The sequence below is a fragment of the Cyanistes caeruleus genome, chromosome 5, assembly GCF_971803275.1.
Source record: "Cyanistes caeruleus chromosome 5, bCyaCae1.hap1.1, whole genome shotgun sequence".
NCBI lineage: Eukaryota > Metazoa > Chordata > Aves > Passeriformes > Paridae > Cyanistes > Cyanistes caeruleus.
The window spans coordinates 69,223,013-69,250,292 of NC_141705.1; the positions used below are offsets into that span (position 1 = coordinate 69,223,013).

Genomic DNA, 27,280 nt, shown 5'->3' on the forward strand with positions numbered 1-27,280 from the left:
CCTAAAGTAGAGCTACTCATACAGGCCTGTGGGGCAATGCATCTGTAAATTTGTATTTCTAATGGAAGTGTCCTTACATTCATTTAGTACAAATGAGTGCAGACCCTCAGTGGTGTAAAGTCATTGGGATCCACTAAGCCAAGAACACTAGGCAGAGATATTTTCCAGCCCAGAATCCTGCTAGGATGCACAAATGTAGACCCTTCTCAGCCTTCCCCAATGACTTTGAGCTTATGGAAATAAGATTATAGGACAGGATGTAAAATTTGGTGGCAGATAGAGAACACTGCTGTTTCTTCTTCTCTGGCAGACTGTTCAGGAGGAAGTTTACTTGTAGTAATACCTTTTGGACCCAAAAAATGAAAGTAAACTTTAGAAAGTAAGTACCTCTGAGAAGAGCTGAACTCAGAATGTGGTTTAACATGGCAGATAAACACAAGATGCAGAGCAGGTATTTTTCTTTCACCTTTTTCACATTAATTGCCACGGGGGGAAAAGCTCCTACATCCTTGTTCTGTATGAGACTCTTTTTCTCTTTTACCAACTGTGGAGGAGCGAACCCAGGAATGAGCTGGGGAGGAAAAAGGACTGAACAGTTCTTTATTTTGGCCTCTGGAGAATCAAAGTTGTGGCCTGAAACCTACCCGAGCCAAGTGTATTTTCAGTTTGTAGAAGCTTGCTCTGCTATGAATTTCTGTCTCTTGGCTGGATACTCAGCATCTCTAAGTGCAGAATCCTCCCTGGCACCGTATATCCTTGCCTTGTCCCTGCCACCACCACTCAAATATTTTCCTTTCATTGTAAAGTGAGTGAGATTTTACTCAGGTGGAATTCTGCAGTGCTGGGAATGAAGGTTTTTTCCTTCTTCATTTTTTTATAATGAATTTCTTTTTTATTCTATTCACACCTTCTGAGTGAGCCTTTCATAAGGGCTTCTATATTTCACAGAGGTACACCTATTTGGGTTTGAAGACTTTGATACAATTGTAATCACTTGAAAATGGAACCTGTTTGATTTGTATGGAAGGCAGCCATTCTCCCTGTTCCAAACTTCATAAAATAGTTTATCCACGTTGAAAAAAACAGTACCTCTTGGAGATAGTGGAGACAGTGCATGATGGTGATTCCAGGGATGGAGAAGAAGGACCATCACCTTCCTCACACCATCAAACTTAAGACTAAGGTTTGCAGTTCTAATTTTAATCCACAGTAATCTACAGACAATCCTTTATTATCTAAAAAAGCTGATACCGTCAAGGTGGAAGCGGGCTGAAGTAGGAAGAGTTAGGTTTCTTCAAAGCTCTTGTTTCCAGCAGGATTGGAGAGCCTTTACCTTTTGTAACAGGAAGGTTTTAAATTTGTAATGCTGACCTTGCAACTGGAACTTGCTGGCTCCATTGTTGCACTTGGAGCAGCCAGATGACCTCAAAGGAGAAGTGCGTTGTTCTGACTTCTGTGGAAGCAGTGGCTGCAAATACCATCAGGAAGTGCTGGACTGGCAGGACATTGGATGGATGCTCTTAGGCCACAGAGCTGGAAATATCAGCTGTAGCCACATGGTAAGTCCATTTATGTAATTCCTAACCTGTTCCTCACACGATCTGTGCTCCTCTATTCCGTATCAGCTTGGTGAGGAGGGAGATGAGACTGTTGGGGGAAAGAAACCACTTATATTTAAAGCAGAGAAACTGTTCCATTAAAAATGGTGAAGATAAACCTGTGAGGCTACCAAAGAAATCTTTCTTTGTCTTCCAGTTAATAACTTCAAATGGATAACAAATCTATGCTGTATAATCTGCTTTGAATGGATTTCCTTTGGAACGTGTGCTTCTTCCTGAATGACAGAACTGCAATATTTTCACACTTGCAGTTTCACCCTCAAATGGCCACAGGAAATGCAGCAGCTTCTGTTTTCTGTTGCTTCTGTTTGTTAATGCTTCAAGGTGTTGCTCTGTATTTGTACCCAGCTGTCATGACCTTAGAAAGAGAATGTTGTAAAGATAGGAGTAAAAAAGCCAGAGAGCTCCTCCTTGCAGCAGACACGGGCAGCATTGGATCTTAATTGTTTTTGCAAGGCATCCTGATGGGGAGAGGCAGATGTCAAGAATGGCAACTTCAGCAGGTGTGTGGCTGCTTTGTAGCTTGGGCTGGATTCAGGAAGGGCAGTGTTCCAGAGAGCAAAGTCAAGAGTTTGAAACAAGTAAGTGTGAGGTGCCCAGAAAGGCAGGGCCCACACTGCTCATGTGTGTCAGGGGAAGGTGAGAATCAGGCCCATCTGCTCCTAGAAATGCAGGTTCCAGCTTTAGCAGCCAAAGGCTATGCAAATAAATGGCTTCTATGTATTGGAGAGCATAGAGCATGAAGTTAGTGTTTCATGCAGGTGTTTGAAGGCAATGTGGGATTCCAGAGCTTAGTGTTTGAATTGCAACTTGAATTTCCTTCTTTGCTGTTATTTAGACTGCTCTGAAGTAGTCATGAGAAGCAAAAATGAAAGGCAATGTTGTTTGATGGGGACTGTGGTAGGGCTTTCTTGCCAGATTTGAAATGGCTTGAATTGATTAAAATCTCCAGGTGAGGGGAAGGTTGTATCCATTCCTCTCTCTTATTAAAGCAAATTTTCCAAGAGGGATGTAAAATTGCAGTTGAGGGTTGGGGTGGTTTTTTCTTTTTTCCCTTCTTTCATGTGCAACCTAACAACTCCAATTTCGCAGGCCTATTTAACATTTGATCCCTAAAAGTCAGTCCTTTGCTTTGTATTTTGGGCACTTGTTCATCTTGGGGAATTTGTCATCTTCTCAGGGCATTGAAGGTCAACCAAATGCTGCAGGTTTCATTCTTCCTTTCATATGGTCTATGTCCTGGGGTTTGACTCTTAAGCAGAGCTATTTTTTTATTTTGCAGCCTAGCAGTTGTACGGTGGGGCTGTGTGCAGGTGAATTCACTTGAGAACGATGGGTAAATCAGCTCCTGGGAAGATGTGCACTGCCTGGCCCCGATGCTTCAGCATGCTTGAGGTCAGCTTGGCTGTCTCTGACTGTCTAATAATAATGCAGAATGATAGAATTAAGTATTCATTGTAATTGGTGATCAATAAGATTTGTTTTCAGCTAAATCTGCGTGCTAGTTTCTAAAGCACTCCAGTCTGTTTCATCAATGACCTTTGTGGTTTTAGCTTAAGCTTTCCAGTTTCTGCTGTTGTTATTTTCTGCCCTGTCGCTGGGAGAGGAAGGGATGATGGCTGGAGGTTTGGCAGTCAGCGAGGGCCTGGCCACCACTGCAGTTCTGTACACTCAGCCTTGGAGATGTGATCAGGAATGTGCTGTTAGTTGCCAGTTTTGTATTGCAAAGACTGAGCATGCTGCCATCACTGTGTTTGATGAGTGAGTTTTCATTGGTTTGGTCCAACTCCAAAGCAGCCTTAATTTGAAGGTGGAATTCTTTGTGGATGAGGCTGTGAAGAATATGGTGTTTATACTCCCATCCTACGGGCAGTACGGTAGAACAGCTCCTAACTGATTTGGTAATAAAGACCTAGTTTTTCTTCACTAAACCTGCCCTAGCCAAATTCATCAGCTGGTGATAGCTATCTCTGGAGTGGAAAACCTTTATTGAGTTGATTGACAATTTAATATACTTTGTCAAGCTGTGTTGTTTAGTTTCTGTTGATCCAGAGACACCTGAGGCTCCTTTTGCTTCCTAAGGGATTAAAGCAGCAAGCACTTAGAATGAGATATTGGGAAGATGGGTGCAGGAGACTTTGTAATTTACTATGGAAAAATGTAATAATGATGATGAATATTTCAGGTGGAAATGATAGCATTTCACTATATACTATGTGAAATGCTTTTATGTGATTTTTTTTCATTTCTCTTTTATTTTTTAATCCTGGATAAATTAAATGAGGCTTTTGGGGAAAGCATGAGCTGGAATTTCTATTGAGGTTGATAACCTCTGATTCTGCTCTCGTTTGTCTGTCTGCTGGAACTTGTAGCAAACTAGCTATGTCCAAGTTTAATTGTGTAATAATTATTTTTCAAATTGAGCCCTTCTCACTTGGTGCTGATGTATTTGGGGGAGGAAGGGGAATGGAGAGTAAAGAGCTCCTTTCATGAATACAATTGAAATTTCATCTTGCTGATTTGAGCCTTTCCAAGATTCAAGTGAGCATTGGATCAGGTTGGAACTGAGGGGATGACTCATGACTCTGGCATAAAAACTACATTGCATTCCACATATTAGGAGTTTTCTGTTGCCCACAAGAAAGTTCAGGAAAAAAAGACAAAAAGAGAAATGGGTTTCAAATTTCCTGTGCTATTTTCAGTTGACTCCTCTTTCTGGAGATGCCTTAGCAAGTGTAGGACATCTGAAAAACTTGGAACTGCAACTTTCTTGTTGAGGCTCTGATGAACATTGCTTCTGTCATCAAGTTCTTGTGATCATACTTTGAACTTAGCTGAGTAATGTTGGTATCAGCAGACTCTGCTAAAGCCATGCCTTCCTAATTAATAATGCATTCTTAATAAAAAAAAAAAAAATCTATTTCTTCATGTATTTAATTACCTAGTGAGTGTAAGACTGAATGAAGTTAATACCGTGCAGATTTCAAGCAAAACGCTGCTTTTTAATGTGCTTCAGTATAGGCTATGCACAAGTCAATAGACATGATTTTTAAGCTTCAGTTACCTTTCATTACCCTGTGTGTATTCAAATTCAGATTGATGAATGCTGAACCAAAAGCACACATCATAGAGCTAATTGAAGTTCTTTAAATTCAGAGGCAAACTATTTTCATAGCTTTGTTTTGAGGGTGGGTTGCTTTTGATGTTTGGGGGTTTTTTTGGCTAAGGCAATGGCAAACATTTATTTATCCAGCTCCCTCCCCATTTTCCACCATCGTTGTTGCCAGTGATGCCTGCAGTGCTCAGTGGTCAATGACCCTCAGCCAGGGTGAGCTGCAGGAGCCTTACAGACGGGCCTGTTCTTTCTCCCAGTGCTAGAACAAGTGCAACAGCACAGTGCCATTTTGCTAAAAGCTAATATTTTTCCCAGCAGCTTCTTCTCCAGGAAGAATGAAATGCTTTCTTCAAGAGCAACCACATCTTTTCTCTGCCTGAAAGGTTGTGTTTGTTTGGGGTTTTTTCTCTTGCCTTAGGTGAGAGATAAAAAAAAAATGAAGAGGAAAGCCCAAGGAAATGCCAAAAGTACCAAGTGGTAGTAATTTTGTGTGAGTGTCTCCATTTACACCTCAAACTTGCTCTTGGAGAACTTGGAGCTGCATTTAAAATGTATTTTGGTAGGTGGTCTGCTGCTGACTATCTGCATTTCTTCTTCCATTTCTTTTCTGTGCTTGTTTGGTATTGCTGCTGAATGTCCCCAAAGAGTAAAGTGGTGTGGAAGAGTTGAGGAAGCAGCTTTTGAAATTCTAAAGCTGATGTGTAGGTTTTGTTCCTCTTGGATTTTTAAAAGCAGGTATGTCATCCAAGTTAACTTTCTTCAGCAAGTAACAAGATTGTCGTCCTTCCACTGATGCTCTGTATTTTAACAGAGGTATTTGATGGTGCTGGAAAGGAGCAAGATGCAGAATGAGTTTGAGAGAAGTGATTTAAAGTGGGAGCACAGATGGTTGATTCCTAAAAATCAAAAAACGGATGTTTTGTTTTGTAGGAAAATGAAATCTAATCCTATTTGAGGGTCAACAGGATAAATACAAAGAACTAAATACAGATGTAGATACATATATACATATATGCGTACATATATATATATATATATATATATATATATATATAAACCCCCCCCAGAGATCTATGAAGAAGGACTGATTGGTGCCATAGCCCAGGCAGCCTGTGGATCTAATTGCCTGCCTGAATTCAGCCCTTGCCTGGATGCCAGGGGAGACTTCCCTGGATTTGTCTCCAGACAGCTTTCCAGGGATGATCCTGCTCCTTTCCTGGTGCCCCAGAGTGCTGCAAGCCCCCCGTCCTGGGGCCATGGTGATGCCTGCCGGGGCCTTTAGGGTCCCCCCTAAAGGGCAGACAGGGTTTGACTGCAAGCTTCCTTGGAAGGTGGAGGCAGGTGAATATTGGCCACCTTCTTCTTTCCCGCTGCCCTCCGCCCTCTTGCAAAGCCTGCTGGGGCACTCGGGCTCTCCATTGCAGGCAGTCTGGAGCTGCCATGCAAAGCCATCTCTCAAGGAGTCCCCAGGTCTCAGGTGCAACCTCAAGAAAATGACACAGCAACGTGTAGAAAACGTGAACTTTATTCACTTGACTACTTCTAAAATCTACAATCCAACGTTACTAGAAGACTATGGGGTAAGAATCTTAAGGCTAAAAAACTTGAATACTTCAACTGTTTAGAACTGAACACTAAGGGAAAGGTCAACTTCTTGGGGGAAACGTGGTGGGGAATCGAACAACAACAGGGGTGTGGCTAACTTGTAAGGTGGGGAACGTCGCAGTGCCTGGGCTGGGCACTGGTCACCCGTTCCCCGTAAGGTTCTTTAGATGGAGCGCGACGCTGGAGGTCAGAGCTGTGGGGAGGTGCGGAGTCTCCTGTCACTGCCCTCTTTTGCCGCCGTCTTGGTGGTTGGCCTCCTCGGCTGAGAGCTGTAGCGAAGGTGCAGCCGCATCAGGTCACGGTTTTGCCTGAGCAGCTGCATCAACTTGGTGGGACAGCCGAGTCTTCGATGGCGGCGGGGCCCCGCACGGCCCGAAGGGCTCTGGAGATTCCGCTGCAAGGCAAAGCACAGGGATCCCCATGGAAGAGGCAGAGAGGCAGAGCGGGGCCGGCACCTGTGGGGCTGCCTTTGGCCTGGGAGACAGAGACTCGGGCTGAGTTGGGCTGGGCTGGCCCGGGGAAGAGGCTGCAGCAGGCAGAGCTCTGGCCGCCTCTGCTTGGTGCTGTCCATGGGGCTCAGCCCCTGGGCCGCATTCCCCAGCCAGGAGCTCAGGCCCCTTCTGCTGCAGGGCATTGGCCAAAGGGTGCCCAAGAGGCCCTCAAGGTCTGCCCCATCCCACCTGCCCCTGACCCCCCACCCCCTGCCTCACCTCTCCCCAGCGTCTCTGAAATCTTCTTCCAAGGGCCCATCCCATGGCCATTCCTATGAGGAGCACGTCAATGAGCAGGAGTGTCCTGGATGCCCACCAGAGGAGCGCAGAGTCCTTCTCCTCCAAGTCGAAATCCTCCGGAACCAGAGGAGAGGCACCCGTGCTCCTCTCGGGTTTGCTCACAGGGTCGAGGGGATGGGCCAAGAGCAGCAGCACGTAAAGCTGCAGCAGCGCGGAGGAGCCGTGAGCAGCCATAGTGCTCTGCCAGCAGCACCGAGGCTCTGGGCGTCTCTCTGCGAGCAGCTGTGCCTGGGCTCTGGGGCGCAGCAACAGCTGGGGACAGTTGCCAGCCAGCGTGCCGTCCCCAGAGGCTGTGATGTCACAGAAGCACAGAACGCCCTGGCTGCAGAGAGCCCTGAGAGAATGTTGAGTCCAAGCTGGGAGCCATGACGGCAAGCATGGCCAGCAGAGCGGGGCCCGAGCGCTGCGGCCTGGCTTGCCTTGCACCCGTGCCACAATGATGACTCCAGCAGCCCCTGTCAGGCCATTGCAGTATCTGATGGCCCACGCTGGGCACAAGTTCTTCCCAATGGCCAGCGTAAACCTCCCTTGGCCCAGCTTCCAAGCCTTGTTGGCATCTGCTCTCTCTTGTCCTTGCCCACCTGGCTGGCGCTGCCGTGTTGCTCGCTGGCCTGTCTGTGGGAGAAGAGGCTGTGCCAATGAGTGCTGCTCAACTTGGAGGCCATTCAAAGGAGGATTTGATTGTGCCTGCTGTGGGAAGAAGGAATATGCGTGCACATGGCCACTGCCCATAGGTTTTACCCCAGATTTTCATGAGCAGCTGTCCTAGTGAAAGTCAAGTCTGTTTTAGTGAGTATTTGAGGGCTTCCAGAACACAGTGCCATCTCAGGGGAATTCTGCTGGTTGAGTTCTACTGAGGCTTTGAGATGAGTTGCAAATCCTGAAAATGTTCTCCTTGCCCAGGTAGTAATTTCACAGTTTAGACTGTGGGGATATTGACTGCTCAATGTTGAGGACCTCATGTAACTTTCAGCACCAGAAATTTTCAACCTCCAGTGATTGTCCTTGAGACAAAACCATTTGAAATCTTTTTTTCTGTGGACAGGAATTGCTTCGGTGTTACTTCACATCATCCATTAAAAATTTGATGCCTGGAACAAGTCCCGAGTGCTGTGTGATTTCCTTGGTCGTGTTCCTTGGAATGGCTTCCCCCCCATTTTCTGAAGCTGGCCCCAGAAAGGTCATAGATGGGTGAGAAGTTCTGAAAGGCCAAGTGGTGCAGATCTTTGCCTCCTGTTTCGAGGTCTGTGGTGAGCTGTGAGTCAAAGAGCTGATTTGAAGTGATGGTGAAAACACAGTTGAACCTTTTTGCAGCAGGATGGATGGATAGAAGCAAAGCACAGCACGACTGGCAGCAGCAAATGAATTAAAATGCATCCCTGGAATATGTTTCTTGGATTGTTCTTCTAGTATTGTGGTAGTAATTCTGATGTCTGAGTAGTGAACAAGCAACAAGTAGTGAACACGTGATTTGTAGTCAATTTTCTATTTCTTATGTAGTGGAGAGTATGGATGCTAGCTTTGGAGCAGGCTGCAGAGAGCTGCAGAAACTGCAGGCCCCATGGCCTATCAGTCCTGCCCGAGAAGCTAGCCTGGGAATTCATAGGAGGATTTCAAAACAATCCTCACAGACAGAAAACAACTGCCAGGTGCTGTTTGTCTGTCCTCTTGTTTTCCTTGCAGGAGAAAGACAGGGGGGTGGTGAGCCCCGCTGACCAATGATGGTGATGTAGCACTTTACTAAGCAATAAGAGTTTCCTTTCTGTACTTTCCACGTATCTGTCTATTAGACAAGCCTAGAGTAATAAAGTAGAGAAGATTCTCCTGTTGTGACTCCCTTGAGAGTCCGTGTCGTTCTTTCCCACCGTTCCCAATCAGAACGACAGAAGAGATTTTTAAGAATTGTGTTTTTCTCTCCTGGTTGAGGAATGTGTTCTTCACGGGCTGAATCTTCATATCACTTGGTTTTTGTAGAAGAGCAGTTTCAGCAGCAGATGATTCTCCTTGCCCTCCTTTTCATTTTTCTTGTCTGTATTATTGCCTGGCAGGTTAACCTTTTCAAATTGCGTGCTGCAAAACATTGCTACTAAGGATAGTTGGTGTCCAAACAGGTTCTTTTCTCGCTTGGATTTCAACTATTGAAAGATGAAAGGTTTCTAATGAAGCTACAGAATTGCATATCACTGGGACCTTGACTTCTTCCCTGCTTGGATCTAGAAAAAGAGATTCTTGCCAATTGAACTGCTGACATATTATGTAGAGATCAGGAGTGGCCACCACAAGTGGTACTGAATTCTTGGAAATGTGGTGATTTTTGTTAGAAATGATTTTAGCTTCGACAGTGCAAGCTTATCATATCCATCTGCATTTGTGTTCTATTAATCATGGGGTTTTGTATTAAGCATGGGCTTCAGTTTGCTGTCTTTTTGTCACTTCTTCAAATACCAGTTTTCTACACCTGCTGGCTTGTTCCTTCTGACTTCAAATGGTATCTCTTGGGCACATAACTTCATCTTATTGTGAACAGCGCAAAGAACATGTTTTGGTCTGCCTTGATTTGATGGAGTGATTGCTGTGGAAGGACTGGGAGGTTTTGTGGTTTAAGGTGAAAGAAGTTCAGCAGCCTTGGCAAGTAAGTGTGCCAGTTTACAAGGTGAATCTACAGAAACCCCCGTGCTTCAGCTGCAATGTACAATCTCTGAGGCTGCTGCTGTCGGGGTGCCTTTGTTCTGTTGGTTTGGGAACCCATATTCTACACAGCATCATTTGTCAGAACTCCATTTCACTTGTACAGTCCCTCTGTTTTCCCACTTCTGAATGATGGTTTTCTCTGTGCCTTTAACATGGGGAATTCTGGGTGATAAAAATAATACATATTCCATAATGTTTTTCGTTTCCTCTTGGAGTTTTTTCTAGTTTTCAAATAATTACCTTTTGTTTCTAGCTGGGGGCAAAATGCATTTGCAGTTTCAGTGGTTTTTTTCCCGATTTCTAATCTTACTTGGGCACTAGATAAGGGAGAAAAATGCCCTAGTTTCATGGAAAAGATTCTGTGTTATTCCATGCCTTGAAATGAATTAAAATACGGTTCTATTGCTCTCTGTTTCATTTCTTCACTTCATTTGGTAGAGTTTAGAAATCTCTTGCCATGAACTAGGTAGTGCAGAGTGCCTGCCTTGCTGTGTTGAACTCCTGGGTGAGCATGCCAGGCTTAGTTTAGAGATTTGCTTATAAACATCCCTTATTCCTTGTGAAATCTATCATTTGGTTTGTTTGTAGTTGTGTTAGAGGATAAAGAGGAGGGGGATCAGCCTGGAAAATTTGTCATCTGAACTGAATTTGTACCCTTTAGGCCATCAGTGACTGCTCCTTAGCTTTCTCAAGGCATGAAGGACACTGGGAGTTCCTCCCAGACTCTTCTTTTGGGACAGCAGTCCTTTCTCTTTGGCTCCATGAGATGCTCTGCACAGGAGTGCTTGAGCTCTGAAGGGCAGGGGCATTCCATGAGGGTGAATAATAAAGAACTGCTGTAGCCTGAACTGTTTCCAACTTAACCCAGCAGAAGGAATTGTTTCCCAGTTCTGAGTCTAATGGTGCTGCTGACAAATTTTGCAGTTTCAGAGCAGCAGTGCAAGATGTGCAAGGGGCTTGTGTGGAGGGAGAGCAGAAGCTTGTAACACTGGACCTTTGTCCCGTGGGCAGCTGTGCGATTTTAAGCGGGAATGTTCCGGAGGGGTGTGGAATTGAAGAAATGTTTGGAAGATTTGTAGGTTTGTTGCTGTAGGTGTGAAGGGTGGGGACAAGTCTTGTCCAGTGGCGGAGCAATGATTAGGTAAGGTACTGGGAGAGGCTCTGAGGATGGTGTTGCTGTTGCATGTGATTTTTCTGGAGGCCAGCTGATGCACACAAGATTTGTTATGACTACCAGGATTACAACTAAACAGAATGCAGTCATTTTTCTTGTAATTTAGTGCAGCATCTTTTGATCCGTGATGAGCTGAAGGCTCAGTGTAGAAGGCTGAAAGGAAATGGCATGCTCTCAAGAGATTTTGGTCTTTGCGGCTTCATGAAGGTGGATAGGACATAATTCCTTCGCTCATTGGAGCTGCAGAGTTTAGTTTGATCTCCTCTGTTTCTAAGCCGTGCTAAAAGGTGTTCCTTCCCTCAATTTTGATGGCAGCAGAGAGTCAGCTAATGAATGTGGATCTAGGTAAGGTTTGTGGAACAAAATCAAACACAATTGTCTGAAAAGCTGTTAGACATGCCTACAGTCAGTGTCAACAGAGAAGGAAGAGGTTAAAATTCCATCTTAATTTTAGAGCTCTTCCTCTCTTCTGCCTGCTTTTCCCATAGTGCATATGGAACCAGCATAGTTCATTTGATCCCTACCCCTGAGTGCAGCAGCTCACCTGCTTTCTGCTGCCCGCCTTTGCTTTCTTGTCAGATGGAAACACTGAAATAGAAAAGGTGATGTGACTTAATTGACTTCATTCAAATGCCTTGGCAATTGAATTTCTGTCTGTTGGCTGGATACTCAGCATCTCTAAGTGCAGAATCCTCCCTGGCACCGTATATCCTTGCCTTGTCCCTGCCACCACCACTCAAATATTTTCCTTTCATTGTAAAGTGAGTGAGATTTTACTCGGGTGGAATTCTGCAGTGCTGGGAATGAAGGCTTTTTCCTTCCTCATTTTTTTATAATGAATTTCTTTTTTATTCTATTCACACCTTCTGAGTGAGCCTTTCATAAGGGCTTCTATATTTCACAGAGGTACACCTATTTGGGTTTGAAGACTTTGATACAATTGTAATCACTTGAAAATGGAACCTGTTTGATTTGTATGGAAGGCAGCCATTCTCCCTGTTCCAAACTTCATAAAATAGTTTATCCACGTTGAAAAAAACAGTACCTCTTGGAGATAGTGGAGACAGTGCATGATGGTGATTCCAGGGATGGAGAAGAAGGACCATCACCTTCCTCACACCATCAAACTTAAGACTAAGGTTTGCAGTTCTAATTTTAATCCACAGTAATCTACAGACAATCCTTTATTATCTAAAAAAGCTGATACCGTCAAGGTGGAAGCGGGCTGAAGTAGGAAGAGTTAGGTTTCTTCAAAGCTCTTGTTTCCAGCAGGATTGGAGAGCCTTTACCTTTTGTAACAGGAAGGTTTTAAATTTGTAATGCTGACCTTGCAACTGGAACTTGCTGGCTCCATTGTTGCACTTGGAGCAGCCAGATGACCTCAAAGGAGAAGTGCGTTGTTCTGACTTCTGTGGAAGCAGTGGCTGCAAATACCATCAGGAAGTGCTGGACTGGCAGGACATTGGATGGATGCTCTTAGGCCACAGAGCTGGAAATATCAGCTGTAGCCACATGGTAAGTCCATTTATGTAATTCCTAACCTGTTCCTCACACGATCTGTGCTCCTCTATTCCGTATCAGCTTGGTGAGGAGGGAGATGAGACTGTTGGGGGAAAGAAACCACTTATATTTAAAGCAGAGAAACTGTTCCATTAAAAATGGTGAAGATAAACCTGTGAGGCTACCAAAGAAATCTTTCTTTGTCTTCCAGTTAATAACTTCAAATGGATAACAAATCTATGCTGTATAATCTGCTTTGAATGGATTTCCTTTGGAACGTGTGCTTCTTCCTGAATGACAGAACTGCAATATTTTCACACTTGCAGTTTCACCCTCAAATGGCCACAGGAAATGCAGCAGCTTCTGTTTTCTGTTGCTTCTGTTTGTTAATGCTTCAAGGTGTTGCTCTGTATTTGTACCCAGCTGTCATGACCTTAGAAAGAGAATGTTGTAAAGATAGGAGTAAAAAAGCCAGAGAGCTCCTCCTTGCAGCAGACACGGGCAGCATTGGATCTTAATTGTTTTTGCAAGGCATCCTGATGGGGAGAGGCAGATGTCAAGAATGGCAACTTCAGCAGGTGTGTGGCTGCTTTGTAGCTTGGGCTGGATTCAGGAAGGGCAGTGTTCCAGAGAGCAAAGTCAAGAGTTTGAAACAAGTAAGTGTGAGGTGCCCAGAAAGGCAGGGCCCACACTGCTCATGTGTGTCAGGGGAAGGTGAGAATCAGGCCCATCTGCTCCTAGAAATGCAGGTTCCAGCTTTAGCAGCCAAAGGCTATGCAAATAAATGGCTTCTATGTATTGGAGAGCATAGAGCATGAAGTTAGTGTTTCATGCAGGTGTTTGAAGGCAATGTGGGATTCCAGAGCTTAGTGTTTGAATTGCAACTTGAATTTCCTTCTTTGCTGTTATTTAGACTGCTCTGAAGTAGTCATGAGAAGCAAAAATGAAAGGCAATGTTGTTTGATGGGGACTGTGGTAGGGCTTTCTTGCCAGATTTGAAATGGCTTGAATTGATTAAAATCTCCAGGTGAGGGGAAGGTTGTATCCATTCCTCTCTCTTATTAAAGCAAATTTTCCAAGAGGGATGTAAAATTGCAGTTGAGGGTTGGGGTGGTTTTTTCTTTTTTCCCTTCTTTCATGTGCAACCTAACAACTCCAATTTCGCAGGCCTATTTAACATTTGATCCCTAAAAGTCAGTCCTTTGCTTTGTATTTTGGGCACTTGTTCATCTTGGGGAATTTGTCATCTTCTCAGGGCATTGAAGGTCAACCAAATGCTGCAGGTTTCATTCTTCCTTTCATATGGTCTATGTCCTGGGGTTTGACTCTTAAGCAGAGCTATTTTTTTATTTTGCAGCCTAGCAGTTGTACGGTGGGGCTGTGTGCAGGTGAATTCACTTGAGAACGATGGGTAAATCAGCTCCTGGGAAGATGTGCACTGCCTGGCCCCGATGCTTCAGCATGCTTGAGGTCAGCTTGGCTGTCTCTGACTGTCTAATAATAATGCAGAATGATAGAATTAAGTATTCATTGTAATTGGTGATCAATAAGATTTGTTTTCAGCTAAATCTGCGTGCTAGTTTCTAAAGCACTCCAGTCTGTTTCATCAATGACCTTTGTGGTTTTAGCTTAAGCTTTCCAGTTTCTGCTGTTGTTATTTTCTGCCCTGTCGCTGGGAGAGGAAGGGATGATGGCTGGAGGTTTGGCAGTCAGCGAGGGCCTGGCCACCACTGCAGTTCTGTACACTCAGCCTTGGAGATGTGATCAGGAATGTGCTGTTAGTTGCCAGTTTTGTATTGCAAAGACTGAGCATGCTGCCATCACTGTGTTTGATGAGTGAGTTTTCATTGGTTTGGTCCAACTCCAAAGCAGCCTTAATTTGAAGGTGGAATTCTTTGTGGATGAGGCTGTGAAGAATATGGTGTTTATACTCCCATCCTACGGGCAGTACGGTAGAACAGCTCCTAACTGATTTGGTAATAAAGACCTAGTTTTTCTTCACTAAACCTGCCCTAGCCAAATTCATCAGCTGGTGATAGCTATCTCTGGAGTGGAAAACCTTTATTGAGTTGATTGACAATTTAATATACTTTGTCAAGCTGTGTTGTTTAGTTTCTGTTGATCCAGAGACACCTGAGGCTCCTTTTGCTTCCTAAGGGATTAAAGCAGCAAGCACTTAGAATGAGATATTGGGAAGATGGGTGCAGGAGACTTTGTAATTTACTATGGAAAAATGTAATAATGATGATGAATATTTCAGGTGGAAATGATAGCATTTCACTATATACTATGTGAAATGCTTTTATGTGATTTTTTTTCATTTCTCTTTTATTTTTTAATCCTGGATAAATTAAATGAGGCTTTTGGGGAAAGCATGAGCTGGAATTTCTATTGAGGTTGATAACCTCTGATTCTGCTCTCGTTTGTCTGTCTGCTGGAACTTGTAGCAAACTAGCTATGTCCAAGTTTAATTGTGTAATAATTATTTTTCAAATTGAGCCCTTCTCACTTGGTGCTGATGTATTTGGGGGAGGAAGGGGAATGGAGAGTAAAGAGCTCCTTTCATGAATACAATTTTAATTTCATCTTGCTGATTTGAGCCTTTCCAAGATTCAAGTGAGCATTGGATCAGGTTGGAACTGAGGGGATGACTCATGACTCTGGCATAAAAACTACATTGCATTCCACATATTGGGAGTTTTCTGTTGCCCACAAGAAAGTTCAGGAAAAAAAGACAAAAAGAGAAATGGGTTTCAAATTTCCTGTGCTATTTTCAGTTGACTCCTCTTTCTGGAGATGCCTTAGCAAGTGTAGGACATCTGAAAAACTTGGAACTGCAACTTTCTTGTTGAGGCTCTGATGAACATTGCTTCTGTCATCAAGTTCTTGTGATCATACTTTGAACTTAGCTGAGTAATGTTGGTATCAGCAGACTCTACTAAAGCCATGCCTTCCTAATTAATAATGCATTCTTAATAAAAAAAAAAATCTATTTCTTCATGTATTTAATTACCTAGTGAGTGTAAGACTGAATGAAGTTAATACCGTGCAGATTTCAAGCAAAACGCTGCTTTTTAATGTGCTTCAGTATAGGCTATGCACAAGTCAATAGACATGATTTTTAAGCTTCAGTTACCTTTCATTACCCTGTGTGTATTCAAATTCAGATTGATGAATGCTGAACCAAAAGCAGACATCATAGAGCTAATTGAAGTTCTTTAAATTCAGAGGCAAACTATTTTCATAGCTTTGTTTTGAGTGTGGGTTGCTTTTGATGTTTGGGGGTTTTTTTGGCTAAGGCAATGGCAAACATTTATTTATCCAGCTCCCTCCCCATTTTCCACCATCGTTGTTGCCAGTGATGCCTGCAGTGCTCAGTGGTCAATGACCCTCAGCCAGGGTGAGCTGCAGGAGCCTTACAGACGGGCCTGTTCTTTCTCCCAGTGCTAGAACAAGTGCAACAGCACAGTGCCATTTTGCTAAAAGCTAATATTTTTTCCCAACAGGTTCTTCTCCAGGCAGAATGAAATGCTTTCTTCAAGAGCAACCACATCTTTTCTCTGCCTGAAAGGTTGTGTTTGTTTGGGGTTTTTTCTCTTGCCTTAGGTGAGAGATAAAAAAAAAAATGAAGAGGAAAGCCCAAGGAAATGCCAAAAGTACCACCTGGTAGTAATTTTGTGTGAGTGTCTCCATTTACACCTCAAACTTGCTCTTGGAGAACTTGGAGCTGCATTTAAAATGTATTTTGGTAGGTGGTCTGCTGCTGACTATCTGCATTTCTTCTTCCATTTCTTTTCTGTGCTTGTTTGGTATTGCTGCTGAATGTCCCCAAAGAGTAAAGTGGTGTGGAAGAGTTGAGGAAGCAGCTTTTGAAATTCTAAAGCTGATGTGTAGGTTTTGTTCCTCTTGGATTTTTAAAAGCAGGTATGTCATCCAAGTTAACTTTCTTCAGCAAGTAACAAGATTGTCGTCCTTCCACTGATGCTCTGTATTTTAACAGAGGTATTTGATGGTGCTGGAAAGGAGCAAGATGCAGAATGAGTTTGAGAGAAGTGATTTAAAGTGGGAGCACAGATGGTTGATTCCTAAAAATCAAAAAACGGATGTTTTGTTTTGTAGGAAAATGAAATCTAATCCTATTTGAGGGTCAACAGGATAAATACAAAGAACTAAATACAGATGTAGATACATATATACATATATGCGTATATATATATATATATATATATATATATATGTATAACCCCGCCCCCCGAAATCTATGAAGCAGGACTGATTGGTGCCATAGCCCAGGCAGCCTGTGGATCTAATTGCCTGCCTGTATTCAGCCCTTGCCTGGATGCCAGGGGAGACGTCTCTGGATTTGTCTCCAGACAGCTTTCCAGGGATGATCCTGCTCCTTTCCTGGTGCCCCAGAGTGCTGCAAGCCCCCCGTCCTGGGGCCATGGGGATGCCTGCCGGGGCCTTTAGGGTCCCCCCTAAAGGGCAGACAGGGTTTGACTGCAAGCTTCCTTGGAAGGTGGAGGCAGGTGAATATTGGCCACCTTCTTCTTTCCCGCTGCCCTCCGTGCTCTTGCAAAGCCTGCTGGGGCACTGGGGCTCTCCATTGCAGGCAGTCTGGAGCTGCCATGCAAAGCCATCTCTCAAGGAGTCCCCAGGTCTCAGGTGCAACCTCAAGAAAATGACACAGCAACGTGTAGAAAACGTGAACTTTATTCACTTGACTACTTCTAAAATCTACAATCCAACGTTACTAGAAGACTATGGGGTAAGAATCTTAAGGCTAAGAAACTTCAATGCTTCAACTGTTTAGAACTGAACACTAAGGGAAAGGTCAACTTCTTGGGGGAAACGTGGTGGGGAATCGAACAACAACAGGGGTGTGGCTAACTTGTAAGGTGGGGAACGTCGCAGTGCCTGGGCTGGGCACTGGTCACCCGTTCCCCGTAAGGTTCTGTAGCTGGAGCGCGACGCTGGAGGTCAGAGCTGTGGGGAGGTGCGGAGTCTCCTGTCACTGCCCTCTTTTGCCGCCATCTTGGTGGTTGGTTGAGGGCTGTCGCGAAGGAGCAGCCGCATCAGGTCGCGGTTGTCCATCAGCAGCTGCATCAGCTCCGTGGGACAGCCCTGTCTTCGATGGCGGCGGGGCCCCGCACGGCCCGAAGGGCTCTGGAGATTCCGCTGCAAGGCAAAGCACAGGGACCCCCATGGAAGAGGCAGAGAGGCAGAGCGGGGCCGGCACCTGTGGGGCTGCCTTTGGCCTGGGAGACAGAGACTCGGGCCCAGTTGGGCTGGGCTGGCCCGGGGAAGAGGCTGCAGCAGGCAGAGCTCTGCCGCCTCTGCTTGGTGCTGTCCATGGAGCTCAGCCCCTGGGCCGCATTCCCCAGCCAGGAGCTCAGGCCCCTTCTGCCGCAGGGCATTGGCCAAAGGGTGCCCAAGAGGCCCTCAAGGTCTGCCCCATCCCGCCTGCCTGACCCCCCACCCCCCTCCTCACCTCTCGCCAGCGTCTCTGAATTCTTTTTCCGAGCGACCATCCCATGGCCATTCCTATGATGAGCAGGTCGATGAGCAGGAATGTCCTGGCCGCCCACCGGATGCGCTCAGGGTCCGACTCGTCCAGATGACAATCCTCCAGAAGCAGAGGAGAGGCATCCGTGCTGCGCTCAGGTTTGCTCACAGGGTCGAGGGGATGAGCCAAGAGCAGCAGCACGTAAAGCTGCAGCAGCGCGGAGGAGCCGTGAGCAGCCATAGTGCTCCGCCAGCAGCACCGAGGCTCTGGGCGTCTCTCTGCGAGCAGCTGTGCCTGGGCACTGGGGCGCAGCAACAGCTGGGGACAGTTGCCAGCCAGCGTGCCGTCCCCAGAGGCTGTGATGTCACAGAAGCACAGAACGCCCTGGCTGCAGAGAGCCCTGAGAGAATGTTGAGTCCAAGCTGGGAGCCATGGCGGCAAGCATGGCCAGCAGAGCGGGGCCCGAGCGCTGCGGCCTGGCTTGCCTTGCACCCGTGCCACAATGATGACTCCAGCAGCCCCTGTCAGGCCATTGCAGTATCTGATGGCCCACGCTGGGCACAAGTTCTTCCCAATGGCCACCGTAAACCTCCCTTGGCCCAGCTTCCAAGCCTTGTTGGCATCTGCTCTCTCTTGTCCTTGCCCACCTGGCTGGCGCTGCCGTGTTGCTCGCTGGCCTGTCTGTGGGAGAAGAGGCTGTGCCAATGAGTGCTGCTCAACTTGGAGGCCATTCAAAGGAGGATTTGATTGTGCCTGCTGTGGGAAGAAGGAATATGCGTGCACATGGCCACTGCCCATAGGTTTTACCCCAGATTTTCATGAGCAGCTGTCCTAGTGAAAGTCAAGTCTGTTTTAGTGAGTATTTGAGGGCTTCCAGAACACAGTGCCATCTCAGGGGAATTCTGCTGGTTGAGTTCTACTGAGGCTTTGAGATGAGTTGCAAATCCTGAAAATGTTCTCCTTGCCCAGGTAGTAATTTCACAGTTTAGACTGTGGGGATATTGATTGCTCAGTGTTGAGGACCTCATGTAACTTTCAGCCCCAGAAACTTTCAACCTCCAGTGATTGTCCTTGAGACAAAACCATTTGAAATCTTTTTTTCTGTGGACAGGAATTGCTTCGGTGTTACTTCACATCATCCATTAAAAATTTGATGCCTGGAACAAGTCCCGAGTGCTGTGTGATTTCCTTGGTCGTGTTCCTTGGAATGGCTTCCCCCCCATTTTCTGAAGCTGGCCCCAGAAAGGTCATAGATGGGTGAGAAGTTCTGAAAGGCCAAGTGGTGCAGATCTTTGCCTCCTGTTTCGAGGTCTGCGGTGAGCTGTGAGTCCAAGAGCTGATCTGACGTGATGGTGAAAACACAGTTGTCGTGGTTTTAAAGCAGTAACTGAAAAAATACTAGAAAACTTACTTATTTCTTGCTGTGAGATATGGATTAGAGCAAGAGCAAAACAGGCTTAAAACTTAAAAGGAATAAAGAAAGTTTATTCACAAAACTACAAGAATAAGAACACCAGAATAAACTTTCAGAAAACCCTTTTATCCTGCACTACCCAGCATTCCCTTGTTCACATGACAAGATAGAGACAAAAGACTTTGGAACTTTGGTGTTTAAAACAGTCCCAATTCTTGCTAGAGTCTCTTTATCAGTGTTTGTATAGAAACAGAAATCTTCTTCTGCTAATCTATGGAGTTTCTCACAAGAAAAATATTTCTGTTATAGTTTTCTATTTGTTTGATGCCAGCTGCCCGGAAATCTGCCATCAGTTCACTCCTCCCATTTCACATCACTCTGAGGTGTGTATGGGCCATGAGTCCTCTTCATCTGTCTCTGTGAGCTTCGCAGGAAAACAGTTTTCTCATTGCCCTCAAGGCCTCAAATCTTCACTCCACTCTGTTCCAGCGCCTCACTGTATCACAATTACTCTACTTTTTACTCAAAATCCACACTTTGAACACTCCATGCTTCCCAATATACTCTGTCATGAATTAAAGGAGTTTTTTTCAGAACATGGTTGTCCATCTCCATAGCTTTAAGAGAAAAATATTTCAGCTTATAAAGCATCTCCTTATTCTCTCTTCCCTATCTAAAACTTAAGCCTTGTTTTTGTCCTATATTTTTCTAATACTAAAAAAAAAAAAATCTGTGTTTTTCTAAAAGTGAAAAAAAAAAAAAAAAAATAAAGTAAAGAGTAGAAACAGAATAATATTTCTGAGAGGCAGGACATTTTTTAGTTTGTGTTGTCCGATGGAACAACAGTCACTTGAAGAAATTCCATATAGTAGAACATGTCACATTTGTCAATTTTAACCTGAAATTTATTAACAGGAATGTCTGTACTATGAACATGTGTTAAGTATAGGAATATATTGCATGTTTTCCTACTTGTAAGAAGTAAATTTCTGTCTTTACAAGCTAACACCATTAATTTCAGCTCTTAGTTATTCCCATTGCATATTCTTTTAAACAGACTTAATCAGACAAATTTTGTGTTATTTAGCAAGTAATGCTTGGTTATTACTACAAGTTCTTGAAGTCATAACACTTAAAATTGCAGTACATATATATTATTCTTACTATGATGATGTGAGTTGGCTGCTAGTCATTTAACTATATATAAGGTCTTACTATTTCTTAGTGCAATTACTTAAAATAAGTGTCTTGGAAATTGTTTTTATTTTTAGATTTAAAACTGTTCTTACTAAAGTTGATTTGTTAAAGATTGGACAATGTATATTTAATAATTAATGTTCCCCAGTGATATTTATTGTCAGTCAGGATTCACTTTACAGTCAATAAATAACCTAAAAAATCTGAATTTTGTAGCCAGTTTTGTCTAATTCTTAGAGCAATGCTTTGGGAAATTGGAGATATATATATATGAATATAAATATGTATATCTGCTATATACCTTTTTTATGATGGTTTTGTCCTACTACTGCAAATGTTTCTTTTTGTTTGTTTTTTCCTAACATACATAAAATTTTCTTAACCATATTTAAAGCTACCAGCTTGTTATTCTGACAAAACCCTGTGAGAATAAATTATTTTTATTAATACTCTACATGTCTAAACCTTGCAGTCAGTCAAATAACAGAAGGAGTGTTCATTGTCTCTCTCCCCCACTGATGCTGTTCTAGGAGTTGGAGTTAGAAGATTCAGACATCAAGTGAAACAGTGAAAGATGATAAGAAAACACTTGATTCTCACAAGGTATTTCCTACTAAAAGAGATTGTTTTGCAGTTTTGTCTGCTCTTGACACTATTTTGAGTAAATGTGAATTCCTAAGACATGCTCAAGGCAATTAAATATTTATGCTCCCCAAACTCAATTTTTAAGCAACATTTTCTGTTTACAAGAATCAGGTTTGCTTTGGTTTTATCTCTTTTCTTTCAGGTTACAAGACAGATTTTTTTATTATTATTTTCATTGGGGGAAAAAGATATGTATTTATAGTGTTTGTGAAGACTTTGCTCAGCTGAAAAAAGTAATAGGTAACATGAGTATAACATTGTGTTCTTCCATATTTCTATTTTTAAGTCCTATTACATGTGATATTTTCCATTTTGCCTTCTATTAGGCCTGAAATTGGAAACTATTTAAAACCTAACAAACCCCGGAGTTTATCCCTGTTCTTTGAATAGCAACAGAAGTATGGCTGTCATGGTTTGACACATCAATGAAGAACAGCCTCTGCTCTGCAGCAGGTACTCAAGTGGAACTTTTGCAAGTGGGCTCTCATCAGGAGTGAAACACTGGCTGCTGACTCTGCTGCTTTTGGTCACAGACTGCTGCCTTTATGAACCAGGTTTGTCCTTCTGCCTCTTTTGTGTTTTATATAGACTTGATTACAAATGAGGCACTTGTCCTCTTACCTGGGAGTTGCAGCAGGTCAGCAGCAGCAGGAGTTACTGGCTGCTTCCCATCAGCTGACTCCTTTTAGCCAACCCTTCCCATTTCCTGCGCCAATCCGATTTTTCCAAGCAATTAGGAAGAAAACTAAACCATAACTTTTACAAAATCACTTTAGGGAAGATGTTGCTTAATTGTTTGCTTCATTCAAATGAACACTTCTAACATTCACTTCTCTGAGTAAGAATGCCTTTTATGAGAAGCTGCTAAAAATAGGAATTTGAGAGCAGGGATGTTAAAAGTAGGGCCAGAGAGGAGCAAATTTGTCGCAGGGCAAGTTCTGTTTGCACTGAGGGAGTACTATCAATTTTGTCTCTGTCCTGTCTTTCACTGGTCCTGAAACAACAGTGCCTGCTTGAACAAACCTGCTCCTCAGGAGTGATTGGATCTGGTGCTCTGGGTGTTAGCAGCTGCAGTGCTGAACCACAGGCAGACATGAGATCTGACTGGATCACCCTTGCTAACATTTTCATGTAGAACCCATAACTCACTTGATCAGCAACACTTGCTTGAATGCTGCCTTTTGCCTTGGCTCTTCCCACTAAATAGTTCTTGAGCTGGGAAGTGGTCCTGATCTAAGAATCTGCAGTAATCTTTAATTCTGCCTTTATAACTCAGGAAACCACAGTAACCTTCATTTTAGAATGTGAACATTTTTTGGACAAACACTGAATTGTAGCTTCATTGACATGAGCTAAAGTAAGCTCTTTCAGTGGTCCTAGAGTGGTAGCTGTAAAAGGCAATCAGAGTGAAGATCCTGAATAATTTTCTTTTCCAGCCAGGTTTTAATGTATTTCCCCTGCAAATCAATTCATGTATCATAGAGCTCAATTACCTGCCCATAAAATGAGAGTTGTTGCTCAGAACTGTGGAATTAGGGTAACAAGAACTGTAATGATACACTAGATAAACACTGTTGCAATACTCTCTCAGCCCTGTTAGGGTATTTTAAATTTGCAGCAGATCTCAGTAAGGATGAGAAAATGCTGAGCTACATAAAAATGATGGAGACTGGAGGAGAAATTAGCCTTGCAGTGTTCTACAGTCCCAACATTTCCAACCACCACACCTGGTAGTGAAAATGCTGGTTTGTATTTGAAAAAAAGGAACTGCAATCAATCAAATGCACTGCCAAGTATAAATTAATTTCTGTAAGTCAAGTCCCTTAGGAACAATTCCTTAATAAAAGATCTGTTTCAAATCTCCTAAGTCTTCTAAAACCAACCCCAACAAAACACAGAAAACATAGTGTCTTTATTTGACCTGTCCTAGACTTCATTTATTTATTTACAGTCTGAAGGATGAGTCAAGTACCTGCAGTGGTGCCTTTAGCAATGCAAAACAAAATATTTTGAATATTCTTATTTAGCGTTCCAGTTTTAATGAGCTTGGAGCATAGTGAAGGAGATCAGATGTTTGCAGGTTCTGGATGAGGGTAGAAATAATTAAAAAGCATCTTGAAAGTAACATCATATTTTTGTCAGCCATCTCTTCAGGGACTACTTTAAATCCCAGAATGTTCAAGAGCCATCATCACTGTACAAACAGAAGCTCCAACTGAACGAAACCAGAAGAAGTGGATATGGCAAATTCTCTGGTCCAAGTGGTGATATTAATCTGGTGAGGCTCTGGATTCCCATTTCAGACATACTATCACAGCTTAAATATAGGAAAAATTGGGATTTTACTTTGCTGTGGTCTCTTTTTGTTTTGCAAAATATGTGATAGTTAATATATGAGTAAAATCTTGTATAAAAACAGGTTTGTTTTTTGGTTTTTTTTCTAACAAATAGCCAAATGCATATTACCTGCCTTGCTGGAAAATAATTGAGGTCTTCCTCTAAGAAATTTTTTCTCAGAGTGCCTTTCTTTGTGATTTGTGTTCTTATCTTAGGAAGATACAGGAGTTGCTCATTTTAATGCTGTCCAGCAGACTATTCCATGCTTTCTCAGCTGTTTGGATCTGCAGTTCAGGATTGGACCAAGAAAAATGGTGATGGGATGAAATTATTTTTATTCTTAAATGAGGACAATTCCATTTTTAAACATACACATGTGCTTCCAATGCTTTCAGTAGTCAAGGATGAAATTTTGAACAGACATGAATTCCTCAGTCTTTGTTTCTTTTTCCCTGAAGGATGGAATTTGGACTTTGCCCACCAGTGCAGTCCTTGCTATGGGCAGATGTTTCTTCTGTTCTTCTTACCAGCAGTAGGAGTGGTTGGACACTGAACCTCAAAGAAGAGGGAGCTAACATCCCTTACCTGGATAAGTCCCACAGGTAAGCACCTTGGAGAAGTTCTTCAACCAAAACCAGTTCCTGTAAGGCTTTCCAGCCCTTGACAGGAAATAAGCTGATTCCTGCAGGCTGCAACATGAAGACTTCCAGACTGAAGTGAGCATCCTGCTATAAGGAAGGATTTGGGAGTAGTGAGTCATCATTTGTATGGGAAATTAATCTGTGATTTTTATTTATTGTTTTTTTTCATTTGAAGTAACATCACATCATCATAGAGAGACATTGTCTGTCATTTCTGGTGTGGATACCTGAATAACTCAGCTAGACAGGTAGCATGATAAGGTAATACAATGCAGATATTGAAAGGAATTTTTTGGATGATTTTTTTGTTAGTTCAAGCTGCAGTCCCTGATTTATTCAGGCTTTGAAGTACCATGCAAGCCTTTCCCACAGAAGAAATTCTGTTTTATGTAAATAATGCACTGTGCAGTAAACTAGAAGAAAGCAGGGAGCATAGAGCATGAAGTTAGTGTTTCATGCAGGTGTTTGAAGGCAATGTGGGATTCCAGAGCTTAGTGTTTGAATTGCAACTTGAATTTCCTTCTTTGCTGTTATTTAGACTGCTCTGAAGTAGTCATGAGAAGCAAAAATGAAAGGCAATGTTGTTTGATGGGGACTGTGGTAGGGCTTTCTTGCCAGATTTGAAATGGCTTGAATTGATTAAAATCTCCAGGTGAGGGGAAGATTGTATCCATTCCTCTCTCTTATTAAAGCAAATTTTCCAAGAGGGATGTAAAATTGCAGTTGAGGGTTGGGGTGGTTTTTTCTTTTTTCCCTTCTTTCATGTGCAACCTAACAACTCCAGTTTCACAGGCCTATTTAACATTTGATCCCTAAAAGTCAGTCCTTTGCTTTGTATTTTGGGCACTTGTTCATCTTGGGGAATTTGTCATCTTCTCAGGGCATTGAAGGTCAACCAAATGCTGCAGGTTTCATTCTTCCTTTCATATGGTCTATGTCCTGGGGTTTGACTCTTAAGCAGAGCTATTTTTTTATTTTGCAGCCTAGCAGTTGTACGGTGGGGCTGTGTGCAGGTGAATTCACTTGAGAACGATGGGTAAATCAGCTCCTGGGAAGATGTGCACTGCTTGGCCCCGATGCTTCAGCATGCTTGAGGTCAGCTTGGCTGTCTCTGACTGTCTAATAATAATGCAGAATGATAGAATTAAGTATTCATTGTAATTGGTGATCAATAAGATTTGTTTTCAGCTAAATCTGCGTGCTAGTTTCTAAAGCACTCCAGTCTGTTTCATCAATGACCTTTGTGATTTTAGCTTAAGCTTTCTAGTTTCTGCTGTTGTTATTTTCTGCCCTGTCGCTGTGAGAGGAAGGGATGATGGCTGGAGGTTTGGCAGTCAGCGAGGGCCTGGCCACCACTGCAGTTCTGTACACTCAGCCTTGGAGATGTGATCAGGAATGTGCTGTTAGTTGCCAGTTTTGTATTGCAAAGACTGAGCATGCTGCCATCACTGTGTTTGATGAGTGAGTTTTCATTGGTTTGGTCCAACTCCAAAGCAGCCTTAATTTGAAGGTGGAATTCTTTGTGGATGAGGCTGTGAAGAATATGGTGTTTATACTCCCATCCTACGGGCAGTACGGTAGAACAACTCCTAACTGATTTGGTAATAAAGACCTAGTTTTTCTTCACTAAACCTGCCCTAGCCAAATTCATCAGCTGGTGATAGCTATCTCTGGAGTGGGAGTTCTTTATTGAGTTGATTGACAATTTGATATACTTTGTCAAGCTGTGTTGTTTAGTTTCTGTTGATCCAGAGACACCTGAGGCTCCTTTTGCTTCCTAAGGGATTAAAGTAGCAAGCACTTAGAATGAGATATTGGGAAGATGGGTGCAGGAGACTTTGTAATTTACTATGGAAAAACATAATAATGATGATGAATATTTCAGGTGGAAATGATAGTATTTCACTATATACTATGTGAAATGCTTTTATGTGATTTTTTTTCATTTCTCTTTTATTTTTTAATCCTGGATAAATTAAATGAGGCTTTTGGGGAAAGCATGAGCTGGAATTTCTATTGAGGTTGATAACCTCTGATTCTGCTCTCATTTGTCTGTCTGCTGGAACTTGTAGCAAACTAGCTATGTCCAAGTTTAATTGTGTAATAATTATCTTTCAAATTGAGCCTTTCTCACTTGGTGCTGATGTATTTGGGGGAGGGAGGGGAATGGAGAGTAAAGAGCTCCTTTCATGAATACAATTTTAATTTCATCTTGCTGATTTGAGCCTTTCCAAGATTCAAGTGAGCATTGGATCAGGTTGGAACTGAGGGGATGACTCATGACTCTGGCATAAAAACTACATTGCATTCCACATATTGGGAGTTTTCTGTTGCCCACAAGAAAGTTCAGGAAAAAAAAGAAAAATATAGAAATGGGTTTCAAATTTCCTGTGCTATTTTCAGTTGACTCCTCTTTCTGGAGGTGCCTTAGCAAGTGTAGGACATCTGAAAAACTTGGAACTGCAACTTTCTTGTTGAGGCTCTGATGAACATTGCTTCTGTCATCAAGTTCTTGTGTTCATACTTTGAACTTAGCTGAGTAATGTTGGTATCAGCAGACTCTGCTAAAGCCATGCCTTCCTAATTAATAATGCATTCTTAATAAAAAAAAAAAAAAAATCTATTTCTTCATGTATTTAATTACCTAGTGAGTGTAAGACTGAATGAAGTTAATACCGTGCAGATTTCAAGCAAAACGCTGCTTTTTAATGTGCTTCAGTATAGGCTATGCACAAGTCAATAGACATGATTTTTAAGCCTCAGTTACCTTTCATTACCCTGTGCATATTCAAATTCAGATTGATGAATGCTGAACCAAAAGCACACATCATAGAGTTAATTGAAGTTCTTTAAATTCAGAGGCAAACTATTTTCATAGCTTTGTTTTGAGGGTGGGTTGCTTTTGATGTCTGGGGTTTTTTTGGCTAAGGCAATGGCAAACATTTATTTATCCTGCTCCCTCCCCATTTTCCACCATCGTTGTTGCCAGTGATGCCTGCAGTGCTCAGTGGTCAATGACCCTCAGCCAGGGTGAGCTGCAGGAGC

General features: G+C 43.0%; 2 protein-coding genes across 3 annotated transcripts in view; one reads left to right on the forward strand and one right to left on the reverse strand.

Moving 5' to 3' along the window:
* LOC147653218 (uncharacterized) overlaps window positions 1-27,280 on the reverse strand; it is a 743,504-nt gene that overhangs the window by 687,420 nt on the left and 28,804 nt on the right. The window lies entirely within an intron of this gene.
* On the forward strand, window positions 17,536-26,858 carry LOC147653222 (uncharacterized). 2 transcript variants are annotated; one of them, XM_086890168.1, is made up of 6 exons: window positions 17,536-19,798; window positions 21,143-21,215; window positions 21,584-21,811; window positions 23,400-23,535; window positions 23,810-24,196; window positions 25,218-26,858. In XM_086890168.1, exon 1 carries the CDS (start codon window positions 18,113-18,115, stop codon window positions 18,707-18,709), a length of 597 nt encoding a protein of 198 aa, XP_086746294.1. In that variant the 5' UTR covers window positions 17,536-18,112; the 3' UTR covers window positions 18,710-19,798; window positions 21,143-21,215; window positions 21,584-21,811; window positions 23,400-23,535; window positions 23,810-24,196; window positions 25,218-26,858. The 2 variants fall into 2 exon arrangements, with proteins under 2 accessions (XP_086746294.1, XP_086746295.1); XM_086890169.1 differs by lacking the exon at window positions 17,536-19,798 and adding an exon at window positions 24,411-24,496 and having other exon boundaries at window positions 21,708-23,535; window positions 23,810-23,908; window positions 24,053-24,196; window positions 25,218-25,866.